Here is a 13,469-nt window from a genome sequence, read left to right as displayed (position 1 = left end):
CAATTCAGGTTTTTGTGAGAAAGAAATGTATGATCTAACTGCGACTTGACCTGTGCCTTCTGAGATCCATATAGGTGCTCTAATGGAGCATAAAAAAGTGTTGAATACAAGTACATGCAAACTGGTGGCGAATAAATGCGTTTGAGGAGAGCAGGGAAGGGAACAGGACTTTTGTGTACAACTCAGTTTGTTAAACTGAAGATGAAAAGCAGCAAACCAAAAGGTAATTATTTTAATGTATTTCATCAATAAATTGCACAATGGACTGCATTCATATTTGAGACTGCCAGAATTCTTTTCTAAAACCAGGATTGTTGTTGAGCGTTGTTTTTTGTTTTTGTTTTTAAAAAAGATTATTTGTGCTTGATAACATAAAAAAAATATATTAGGCTGTGAGTTTCTGGGAGTGCCAATTCCACCCCCCCCCAAAAAAACCCCAAACCATTTCGAGTTCTGCTTTGAAAGGCAGGTATTGTTTCTGGAATGTAAATGTTAACAAAATATGTGAATTACGTTAGGTTTGAACAAATTTCGGGAGCGGGGGGGGGAGGGGGGAGGAAACCCCGCAGCTGCTATAGCATTCAGAATTTCTCAGGCAAGGATCTATCTTTAACAAGAGGTCTGTGGAACAGTTGCAGTTAGATTTCAGTACTGATAAAGCCTCACTTTTCATTCATAGCCAGAGCACTCTTCTTGTACCTAAACAGATAATAAGTACCCAGCACACTCCCCCTTCTTGACACAACACACTGAGACTAATCACACATAATTGGAGAGGAGGAGCAGAGGGACTGGACAAGGCATTGTGTCCAGGGGACAAATGGTCAGTTTATGAGGCTTTGGTTTGAGGCAGTAATTTCTTATACATCTACAGGGAAAGGGCCAAAAAACAAAAACAAAAAACAAATAAAATAAAATAAAATAAATCAAAAATAAACAAATCACCATGTCAAAAAACATTAACTGATTAAACATTAAGCAAAGCGAGTTTGAAGCATTTCACTCTGAAAGGGGGAGGAAAACCCATAAGGCAAATTTCAAGAAAAGCACGAGGGAGAAAGGAGGGTGGGGTGGGGGAGATCAAAATATATCATGAGGTTATATAGAATATGATGTGATGTCTGTTCTGTCCAACAATTATCCAGTTCAGTTGGTCAGGCACAACCACAGAACATATGCTTTTTTCAAATATTAACAGGAAAGGCTGTTTTTTTATTTTTGTGTGTGTGGAAATGAAGAAACTCGGTGCGCGACAACAGCCACAAGCAGAGAGAAATGGAGCTTGCTTAAGGCTTCAAGTCTTTCCAGGCTTGCTTTTTAAGAAAACGGATGCGCAAGTTCTAAGACCAATGTACTGTGCAGCTGGGGTCTCCTTTCTGAAGAAGCAATGAAAACTTTTGCCCACTTTGGTTATACCTAAAATGGCACATTCATATAGCTGTCCCCCATTCCCTGCCCTTTGTAATCAAAGCATATCTACCACATATTCTATCAATGTTTGGTTAAAATAAGAAGAAATGGGTAGTGGAGGTTTTCATCATAAATGCCTTTTTCTTCTTTTTTCAACTGCAAATTTAAAGAGAGAGAGACAAAGAACAGCAATATTAGCATATTTTAATGACGTGGATGGACACAAAATCTTATTCACTGAGACTCTTTCAGCGAATATTTGAGAGGGTTATATTGCTTATAGCAACAATTACATTTAAGTGCCAAAAAGGCTCACAAATATGGAAAAGTTAGCAATATATCTATCACAATTTTACATGCCCCTTGTAGCTTTGTAACAAAATTGCTCATGGGAAAAAGGCAAGCATAGTAATAAATGGAATCGATAGATTCGCTCTGTTGATCAGAGTTCATTCCAGTTATGTGTCGTATCTGAAATATATGAAAGCTAAAACTACAGCTTAAAAGTACAAGACTACAGGACTTATAACAGATACATCATTTAAGATCGCCAGCCATTTAGGAAGTCCTGTAATGCTTTTACACACAAGGCATTTCACCAATCTCTAAGTCATTTCAAAGTCCTTAATGCAGCTCTGAGGGGTTTATGTAGTAATAATGTACAATTCAAAAATTCTTCTCTTAACACAGAATTAGTACAACCCTATCTTGGCTACAAGAATTGTGAGAAGCTCACCAATTCACACAAAATGTAAAATGAATTCACTTTTCAAATAAATACTCATCTAGGTGGGTGTCCAGAAATAGTTTATTTAAAAAAAATAGTTTATTTAAAAAACAAACAAACAAACCAATTTGGTGTCTGAAAATAGTTTACTTGCCAAAGATTTTTTTTAATATAAATTGAATTCATACAGCTAATCACATGTGCCTGAAATCCCCCATAAAATTTAGAGACCTTCAATGCAGCAATTTCCTCTACAATACTGTGTGTGTGTATATACTTGTATATGTGTATAGATATATTTCAGATGTAGACCAGCACAAATCTGAAAGATACAAGTAAAGGAAAATTTCCCATTCCATTCTTTCCCATTCAAACAAGATTATTTCCTCTTCTGTAACAGGAGCTATATGTTTTAGCTGGGTTTTGGCATAATAATTACTAATGATATATAAACATAGGTGTTTCCATATACTTTTATTTAAATAATACTCTACCACCTATGGGAAAAGGGGGGGGGGTTGTATAAATGAATGTATTTAAATTCTTATCAATATTCCTAAGAAATGGCAATTGACTTCTGAGTACTTATAACTTTAAACACTGGTAGTTCGCTTTGCTTGCATAAGGTGACTCTGGGTTTAAAGAATCAGACAGCCTTTTCAGTGGATTTCTGACCTGGCATTCAAATAAATCCACTTTTTCTCAGCAGCCAAGGCATTTTATTTCAAAGTGACAAAAAGTACTCTGGCACCTTGGAAATGAGCCGACGTACTGTGGCATGAACTTTCATGGCAAACTTTCCAGAATAAACAAATTACTCTTGAAGGGCCAACTGTCATTTTTGCTGCTACAAATGTGTCTATTTTTGAATTTCGATTCTGAAATCTTCCCGTTTAGAAAACAAAAAGTAGATTGCAACACTTCCAGCTGAAGGCTGAATTTCTCTGCTTGCATTTTGCAATCTGTTTGCAGGAATGGAAACCAACGAGCAACAAATACATATAGAGAGAATTGACGGTGGGTGGGGTGGAGAAAGTATCTTTTGGGGGAATAAACTTTGAATGGGCAAGGAAGCCTTTATTCTGAAGTGGTTTGGGTCAGCAACCTCACTAACCCAGTGGCAATATATTGCAAACCCTCCAAAGTAAACCCCTAAGAAAAACTGCTCTTGTTTAGGGATGTGGCAGATCTGGTATGCCCCCAGCACTCTTTTAACCTGAATTCTCTAGTGACCTCTGGCGGCCGGCACAAAGTATCCATTACAGAGTTTAAGCGCAACCTAGACCCAGCTACGCCATTCCAGATTAGCAGGGGGATGTTAAACAAATAAAGAAATGCCACAAAGCCATGTATTACTGCAACCTGTTATCCCGCCATAAGTGCATCGGAAACATAACATTATTGTACTCATATATGCATACAGACCCATTTGCAAACAGTGCATATGTTCCAGACTGGAATATTATGCAGAGTGTTATTGCTCACATCATGGTCGCACTTCTGAGCCCAATTAATGATTGTAATTTTATGAAATAAAAAAAAAACCCACCAAAACCCTCATAAACCTGCCTTTTGAAACCCATGAACGACTAAAAGCAAATTGTGAATAAAACAATTTTTCAATTTTGCAGGCAAGAGAGGGGTGGGGAGAGAGCGAGAGAGGCCTATGAGGACTGAAATAAATTATATGGCTGCTCTTAGTAGCATTATGCTTTACCTCCTAATTGGATGTAACACACTCAGACCCACGGGGTGAACAGCAGCAGCGGGAGAGGAATTCATACTGTTTACCCTTTACAGTAGCCACAATTATCAACAGCACACCATACAGATTATAAGCACCAGCCACTCATAATGTGGCATTTCAAATAGATAAGGAGAAAGGCAATATGACCATTCTTTTGACATCACATCCAGAGCGCATATTGTGGGGTGTGGGGTGTTTTTTTTTTTTTTAAGCCACCTCTGCTTTGTTGTATTATTCTTAAAACATGAGTAGGCATAAAACGAATGCTTACATTTTTACGGCTTATTTCAACTGAAGGAAAGGCACTCTTTAGGCCATAAAACATATACAGTTTGTCCAAGGAGTATTTTAACATATATTTGCAAGAAAACATAATCCATAATACGTATTCTAAAGAGTTACTGACTATGTAACATGAATACAGGAAAACATCACACGTATGTTTAAATCACACATATGTTTAAAAGGAAAAGAAATTAAAAAACAACAACAACATTCACACATTTTCATTAAATATATATATATATATATATCCCTACCTTCTGCTGTTTGGCTTCTGAACAGGATGATTTCATGATGTGGGGGTAATTTTAAACAAAAGCACTGGCATAAAGTGTAGGAAGGGCCCAGTTTTGATTACAGGCTTGCTTTTTAACGGAAATAAAATTTCACAGCTAACAATGAGAGGTGAAAAGTTTAAGAGGCAAAGCTGTTCCTCCTGATCACTGACTGTTAATCAGCTTCATGGGTGGTTGCCTAAATCTGCGGATTTTTTTTTTGTTTTTTTTTGTTACTTGCACTACTGCCAAGATTGTAACTAATTTTTCCCCCTGTTGTAGGAGGAGGGGTGAACAACTCCCCATAGAAGGCAGCTGTGTACGAGTGACATGAAGCACTAATGCAGAGGGCAAAATTAAAATTCATGAATCTCTTCACAACCATTTGTGTAACAAGATTAAGACGGGACAGCAGAAAATAGCTGCATTATCAGGCTTCTTACAGTTCTCCAGCTGGTTACGCTCTATTCCAAAACAGTAGGGATAAGAGGATAACATGAAGCCAAAAGGAAAACGCCTCTCCTTCGTTTGGGAGCAAACTCATCCTAGGGAAAGATGAGGCTTGGGGAAGGGGCATATAACAAGCAAACAGATCCTTAAGTCAATGTGCAAACTTTTAACTGGGATTTACAAATTGCAGGAAGCTTATAATAAAGTACCAGCAAAAACCATGCTATTGCAATTGTCACTTTTGGAAACCGGACAATCTGGTCCTTGCCCACATTTTTATTTTAAAAGAAAAAGGTGCCTAAAAGAGGCCGTTTAGGTTCATCAACAATTTAGATAACATTAAATAATGAACTATCATCGCCATGGATGTCTGAATTTGGAAAAAAATGAGATACCCTCTAACATTACAGAGCTGAAATCAGGAATATACTCACAACACCCCAATTCTCACCCAAGCCTCTTAATGCACATACATGAAGGATATACTTCAGTGTGCTGCATTCATTGACTCAGCAACAGCCTCTCCTTCTCTTAACAGTCCCACAAGAAGTGATGGTTCACTGAAAACCAGAGTTGTCCTATTATATGCTATCTTCAATTCGTACCTCAGCAGCTACAGCGGGCAAATGGCAGGCAGTGCCTTGCAGAGTAAGAACACCAGGCCCATCTAGTCCCACCATCCTGTTCTCACAATGGCCAACCAGGTGCCTCTGGGAAGCTCACAAACGGGACCTGAGAGCAACAGCACCGTCCCCACTTGTCTTCCCCAGCAACTGGCACACAGAAGCATACCTTGATACACACATAGAACAAGCCCCCTCTTCCATTAATTTGTCTAATCCTCTTTAAAAGCCATTCACACTGGAGGGGACGACAGAGGATGAGATGGTTGGACAGTGTTCTCGAAGCGACTGGCATGAGTTTGGCCAAACTGCGGGAGGCAGCGAAAGATAGGCGTGCCTGGCGTGCTCTGGTCCATGGGGCCACGAGGAGTCGGACACAACTGAACGACTGAACAACAACAACAACTGGTGGCCATCATTATATGGCCACCAAGCCACTTAGGATGCTTCCAGCCGGATGTTTATTGCGGGATCAGGTCTCCTTGTGAATGCATTTTTTTTTTTTTGCAGCATCCACATGTCATTGGCATCAAAACGCTAGTATGCATCCCAACCCACTTTAATAAAAAACATATTGCCAATGTCCCGTTAGTGATATCTGAATAGTTGTTGTTCAGTCGTTCAGTCGTGTCCGACTCTTCGTGACCCCATGGACCAGAGCACACCAGGCTGAATTACCTGTTTGCAAATGAAGGCCCTGTCTGGAAGCGCCCTTATGTAAGTGCTCATGCACCATCATTGACACACAAGTGCCCTGGAAATGAAATTTATTTACCAACCCGTTCAAATACTCCCCTGGGCAGGCAACCGGATCCTGAAGAATGACAACGCTAGCAATTTTTGCTAACTAGTATACTGGTCTTAACAAGGCATTCCCAAAAGGGAGAAAAAACACACCAAAGACAGGCACCAGGAAACAGGAACTGTTCTAGTAAAGAGGGACACTTTATAATGTATGGGGGCTACAACAAATGTTACTTTAATGGCATAGCTAGCAACCAAGAATAAGAATAAGGGAAGAGTTTGGATTTGATATTCTGCTTTATCACTACCCAAAGGAGTCTCAAAGCGGCTAACATTCTCCTTTCCCTTCCTCCCCCACAACAAACACTCTGTGAGGTGAGTGGGGATGCGAGACTTCAGAGAAGTGTGACTAGCCCAAGGTCACCCAGCAGCTGCATGTGGAGGAGCGGAGACGCAAACCCAGTTCCCCAGATTACGAGTCTACCGCTCTTAATCACTACAGCATACTGGCTCTCAAGAGTGTTTTAAAAATCTGGTGCAGAGCCCTTCAGTTTTCATTGGGTCTGTAGTATACAAGAAGGGAGGTTTATCCCTTGATTCCCTGCCCCCAGCTGCAAGACTGTCAAAACTCACCCTTCTTTGTAACAGGCTTAGGAGAAGTCCCCCCCCCCCAATTTTAGTCAGTTTCATGGCCGGGGAGGAAAGGGTTAAACCAGTTCTGATGAAAACTGCCCCCCATGCTTGTTATTACAAAACAAAAACAAACAAAAAAACAACCCAAACAGATGCAGCTGCTAGCCACACTTAAAGTAACATCTGCTTTGGCCTCAAGTCTTTCAAATTTCCAGCCTTAACCCAAAGAGCAAAGAACAGGACCACAGATTTACAGTCAATGAATGGATCTCTGTCCTGAAAGGTCATAATCTACATCGGCCCATGCTGTGTAAAGCCCCAATCTTTACTGGAAGGGGTGAGGATGACGCAGAGGTGTCCCTCTGCTGGGCTCCGTCAGGCAGTTCGGCCACTGTGGAGGACCCCCACTGCACCTGCCAGAAGCATGGGCAGTTGGAAAGCTGCAGGCAATGCTATTCCCACCAGCAGAATTCCCCAAAACAGAGCAGGCAGGGCCAGCCAAAGTAGCTGGGAAGCTGCTGCCATCATCTGAGAAATGGTGCAGCTGCAATCAGTCACCAGAGCTATTCTGCATGGGCTGAGACAGCCTTGGTGCCTTCTCTTGCATTTCCCCCCATTCTGCAAGCCTATGCAGGTTGGGACCCTCCAAAGCAAATGCAGCCCACTAGCAGCTACATAACGCAGAGTGCTTAACAAGCTTCCCCTCATTCCGCCAAGTCCCCGATGGGCTGTTGGCACACATGACTGGTGGGTTGTGTTCAGCTCGGTGCATTACAAGTTGTGCAGTGCCCCCACCTTTGTTTTTTGCTATCACAAAAGTGGATGCTTGTTTCCAGGTGGACCTCGTTTTCACATGCTGAACAATGCTTGTTTCTTTATCTAAAGAATCCTGACTCTGCTCTTCAGCCACAAATGGCTCCAAGAGTGGCTTACAGATTGCTAACAAACAAGTCAGACCTGTCCATAGATGTACAATGCAAAAAAAGATGCGACAGAAATTGAAAATTGATTGGGAGGGTGGATGGAAGGGAGGAGGAAATTAGCAAACTCAGGTACACATTCCTAGCAACAAGTTCTTCTAATTCCCAGATGGGGTGGAGAGCAGGACCCAAAAGTTGCAGGTCTTTCAGCTGCAGGTAGAATTGTCCTGGCGTCCCTTCTCTCCCCTCCTGACTGCTGCCAGGTGGAAGTTAGGTGCTGCTTGTGCAATAGCGTAAAGTTGTTTCAAGAACAGGATTATCTCCAGTGGTGGCAAGCAAACAATTTGCATCTCAGGAAATACGAACCCAAATATTTTGCATGATTCTAAGACATGTAGTACTTGCAGTGTACTGACACACCTTGTATATGTGAAACTTAATACGGACAATCTGCTTTTGCTTCTGATAGCATGGACCAGGAATATGTTGCAAAATCATGAAACGGGTGTGTCAGACTCTTCCAGCAGTCTTAAATGAAGGGGAAACGCCTCTTGAGATTTTAACACAAGAGTTACACCCAGAAGCCCCTTTCATAACCAGCTCCATAACAAACAGAAATCCTGGTTGATTACCCAGGAAAAGTAACTTTTGTAGTCCCAGCAAACCCACCACAATGAATTCTAGAATCTTGACAAGCTTCCCCAAACCTGGTTCCCTCCAGATGTTTTGGACTACGACTTCTATCAGCCCCAGCAAGCAAGGCCAATGGGATTTGTAATCCAAAACACAGAATATTCTTCTTTGACACTGCAGTGGGATAGATAGGATAAACAGGCTCAAGCTAAAGCTGGACAGTGACAGTGACATGTACGGTAACTCTGGCAGTTCAAGTTCTGGCTCTTTAAGGAGCTGCAAAAGCTGAGACAAGAATGGCTTGAGTGACTGCTTGTAAGTTCTATTCATGGGTAGATCACTGAACATAATGCAAGAGGAGCCATGCCACTGAGTCCACCATGCTATTTTCAACAAGGAGGCAAACCAGACGCCTGCAGCGAACACACTAGCAGCTGGTGATCAATGACATCCTGCTTCCAAACCTGGTGATTCCTTTGGGTGGTTGTGTCTAATAATAATACTAATAATACTAATACTACTACTACTACTACTACTAATAATAATAATAATTTTATACTCCACCCACTCTGGGTGGCTCCCAACAGAATATTAAAAACACGATAAAACATCAAACATTAAAAACTTCCCTCAACAGGGCTGCCTTCAGATGTCTTTTAAAAGTAGGATAGTTGCTTATTTCCTTGACATCTGATGGGAGGATGTTCCATAGGGCGGGCGCCACTACTGAGAAGGCCCTCTACCTGGTTCCCTGTAACCTCAACTCTTGCAATGAGGGAACTGCCAGAAGGCCCTCAAAGCTGGACCTCAGTGTCTGGGCTGAACAATGGGGGGGGGGTCTATCATTAGCCATTGATAGACCTAGGTTTGTAAAGCCCTCAATATATTTACCTAAGCTAGTGGCCCTTAGCACATTGTGCTGCATCATATTTTGTGTGAAGACGTATTTTCTCTTTTGCCTGCTCTGAACCTTCTGCCAGTCAGTTTCATTGGATGAACCTAGACTCTTAACATGTTTTCTACTACAATTCCCCTTAGTTTTCTTCTGAAGTATAATTTAGTTTAGCTTTTCCTCATAGGGAAGTTATATAACAGCTCCCTCACTGGCCTATGGATCTCAGAAGCTGACCTTGCTGCAACTAACTGTCCTATTCTGGCTTCAGGATGGAGATGGATTGATCTTTGTTTTACAGTATCCAGGTAAAATGCTATGGACACCACATTAAGCCTTGGCTTGACCATGGCATTTCCAACATAAATGTTATTGGCCATGCATGAACTTGTGGGGAGTTTTGAGCCAATGGACTGCGGCTGAAATAGCACTGCATTGTGAAAACACAGCACAGTTCTATAGCAGCTGTCTGGCCTGCTCCTTCACTTAGGTGGCTTTTAGTTGACTATGTCATATATTAGATAAATGAACCTATGAGCCAACAGCAGCCATTAGGCAGAGAGAAAACCATGATGGCAGCCTTATTAATGCACCATTATAAAGACACAATACTGCTGAGCCACTTGACCATTTCAACTCCACCTGTACTTCCTGGCTTAAGACAGAGAGGAAGCCATGAAAGGAGCTGCTCGCATTAGCACTGTGGCGTCTTTCCATGTGGCAGCAATATGGTGGCTGCCTCTTACATATTCCTTTCTGCAAAGCTTAGTTTGAACTGGGGCTCTGTATATACCACACAGGCACAGAGAATCAGAACAACTGCTTCCTGTTCTACCCTGTGACCAGATGGTCCTAGCCATGGTTTGTGGCACGGGAGACCGATCACAGGCATTTGGAAGTTCCAGCCAACTGCTTGATAGAGACAGAGAAGGAGAAAAGGAAAAAGAAAAGGGAAGGAAGTAGTTCTGATAAGGGTCCAATTCTTGGTGTCAGTTGTACAGTGAACTAAGGCTCCCCCAAGTAATAACTGTGATTTTGATAAGTAGGGCTGTTAAGCATGGAAGAAGGGAATTCCTAAAAAGTTTTTTGTGTGTGTTGCATTCTCTCCATCTACATCTATATGTAGTAAAAGAGAAGAGTGATAACAAGTTGCTTTATGTAAGCAAGCTTAGAAATCACACTCAGATAAGAGCCTTTGACCAAAATCTTGTAGTGCCTAGATCTGGAATATACCCCCACAACAGTGAAATTCAGTATGAGATTCAGCAGCTTGAAGCTGCCAACTGACCCAGCCATAAAACAGTTAGATAAGGATTTAAACCACAATATGATACAATTAGACATTCACCTCCTATTTATTTTCATATATTCCAGCATTAAATGGAGTTAACAGCTTCAAGCTTTCGGCTTAAAACGGATGTGCTTGCTTGCCATAGATGTGTATGAGATGAGCTAAATTAAACATATGAATGTTTTGAATTAGACCCTTATGAATGAACAGATTAGTTCTGTGGAAATGGTAAACAGGAGAAGCTTCTACAAAGCTCTTCTAGACTTGCAAAGATAAAGGATGGTTCTTCCACACAGAATAATCAGATACAAAAAAATAGCTATTTAGAAGCAGCACACCTAAGAGTACTTTAATCAAACATTTAGGTTACCTGCCAAAAGGACCATGATCTCTTCAAAATGCAATGCGGATTAAAGTGTTATCTAACATGAGCAGAAAACTAACCTTGGAGTGGAAGTTTGAAATGTGTTCATCATAATTTTCATGTCTTTGGATAGAGAAACCAGCTTTTTCAGCTAGATTGCAAAACTGGTTCAGAGTATTCCCTCTGATTGGAGCAAATATCATCGCTTTCCCCTAGAACATTAAGAAGAACATTTATACATTTTTATTTAAAATTGTAAATAAATCACCTTTGGCATAAACGTGATCAAAAATTCAAGGAGCTCATTAAAGCAGTCATTGTTCTGTTGGGAAAGTATTCACAGTTGGAAAGTAAATGGTTCAGAATATGTAGCTGCTTGACTGAAGGGACTCAAATAATATTTACACCTAAATGTGATAAAACTTATTTCACCTTGTCCATACATGTTAGAAAGTTTGCTACGTGTCTTAAACACAACAGAAGCATCATTACTACACAAATTGCAAAGAAAATTGAGTTGAATTCATCTTCCATTTCATTCACAATTAGGATGGATAAACACAATGGGTTGTATCCCAGAGTTATGAGAGCGGAAGATTTATCAGTGGCATCTACTGATACAGTGGTACCTCTGGTTAAGAACGTAATTCGTTCTGGAGGTCCGTTCTTAACCTGAAACTGTTCTTAACCTGAAGTACCACTTTAGCTAATGGGACCTCCCGCTGCCACCACCGTGCTATTTCTGTTCTCATCCTGAAGCAAAGTTCTTAACCCTGAGGTACTATTTCTGGGTTAGCAGAGTCTGTATCCTGAAGCACCTGTAACCCGAGGTAACACTGTACTCTACAGATACTCTTTGTCGATTCAATGAAAGGCAGTGAACTAGTAGGTTGCAATGGTGAAAGAGGAATAGCAGGTCTGGGTCTCTTGTCAGTGTGAGCCCTCAGCAGATGTCAGCCATGCTGATCCTTGAATCTGGCCCTGATCTTAAGGTATTTAACCTGGACAGACTGGCTCTTCTACTGGAAATGAGAATTGAGCATCTCACAAAGCTCTGGCCTTTTTCACACCTGACCTGGGAGGGCAGGGCCTGAGGCTGCAGAGGTGTTGTTTGGGTAGGAATTGTTGCTCTTGCTTCTTCTTCTTCTTCTTCTTTTTGGTATCTTTTGCTGTGATTTATGTGGAAACTCTTCAGTTTGGTTTTGTCTTTTTGTGTTTACTATTGATGGCTACTTTTGTTATGTTGTAGTTATGTATTTTTTCATGATGTAAGCCGCCTTGAGCTTGGCTTGAATGGTTGGAAGGCGGCATACAAAAAAAAAATTACGTATGTGTTTATGTATGTTATTGTACAAACAGCATTTTCCTGATCCCTCCTCATTGCTGCTCCATTGAAAAGCATCACCCAATGTTGGAGGACACTTAGGAGAGGCCTGGGTTTTGGCACAGGGTAGCTATAGAGAGTCCCATGGACTGCAAAAAGATCAAACTTATCCATCCTTAAAGAAATCAGCCCTGAGTGCTCAATGGAAAGGCAGATCCTGAAGTTGAGGCTCCAGTACTTTGGCCACCTCATGAGAAGAGAAGACTCCCTGGAAAAGACCCTGATATTGGGAAAGATGGAGGGCACAAGGAGAAGGGGACGACAGAGGATGAGATGGTTGGACAGTGTTCTCGAAGCGACTGGCATGAGTTTGGCCAAACAGTGGGAGGCAGTGGAGGATAGGGGTGCCTGGCGTGCTCTGGTCCATGGGGTCACGAAGAGTCGGACAAGACTGAACGACTGAACAACAACAAGCTATAGTGGAAAAAAGGTAACTTGAGAAAATTGGGTTGAAGCTTTGCTCGCACAAGGCATCTTCATCAATTTTCTCCAATTATCAGCTCCTGCTGCAGTCCTCTTGCCACATCTCAAGCCCTTCCAGAGGGTCCCCAACTTCCAGGGAAGGCTTTTCAGTGAACTGCATTGGGGCACAGAGGGCAGAAAAGCTCCATTGTGCTTTCTGCTTGTGTAAAGCTTGGATACAACCCAATGGACTTAGCCACTTTGTAGTAGCTATTTGCCATTGTCTCAAGATGGACTTTCACACAGAAATAATCTTGTTGAATCTATGTTTGGCTGTACTCATCAATGCACCCAGAAAACGAAAGGCCTGAACTTTGTGATACTAGTAGAGTTCAATGTGTGCATCATAAGGCTCTCCATTTCGCAGAGTGATTAGAAGAAGTGGACCACAGCGGGGGGAAACAGTTGTGCGACTCAGCCCCAAAGCTGCCATAGTTTATGGGCCAATACATATAACAGCTGAAAGGTGAAACTGTTTTCATTAAGATCATCTAGAGCAAAGGCAATTGCAACTAATGCAAACAAGACCCAGAACTATACACTTGGAACCTCTCAGGAAAGGTGGGTTTGAAATGTTTAAAATATATAAATAATGTAAATGGACAACTATTGAATAAAACCTTATATGCATA

The 13,469-nt window shown here is 41.4% G+C and overlaps 1 protein-coding gene across 2 annotated transcripts in view; it reads right to left on the bottom strand.

Annotated features, from left to right (window-relative positions):
* Nucleotides 1-938: 938 nt before the first annotated feature.
* The window catches only part of CAMKMT (calmodulin-lysine N-methyltransferase), a 238,074-nt gene continuing 225,543 nt past the window's right edge, over nucleotides 939-13,469 (bottom strand). Inside the window, exons 10-11 of one of the 2 annotated variants that reach the window (XM_033144895.1) lie at nucleotides 11,072-11,203; nucleotides 939-1,566 (exon numbers count right to left, since the gene is read on the bottom strand). In XM_033144895.1, the coding sequence (XP_033000786.1) occupies nucleotides 1,492-1,566; nucleotides 11,072-11,203 (207 nt within the window). In that variant the 3' untranslated portion in view covers nucleotides 939-1,491. Of the gene's footprint in view, nucleotides 1,567-10,460; nucleotides 10,789-11,071; nucleotides 11,204-13,469 lie in introns of those variants that run through there. The other variant, XM_033144896.1, reaches the window with a different exon arrangement.

Source organism: Lacerta agilis, chromosome 3, assembly GCF_009819535.1.
Source record: "Lacerta agilis isolate rLacAgi1 chromosome 3, rLacAgi1.pri, whole genome shotgun sequence".
Taxonomy (NCBI): Eukaryota; Metazoa; Chordata; class Lepidosauria; order Squamata; family Lacertidae; genus Lacerta; species Lacerta agilis.
The sequence above is the reverse complement of the archived record's forward strand: the minus strand, read 5'-3'. Positions and strand labels throughout refer to the sequence as shown.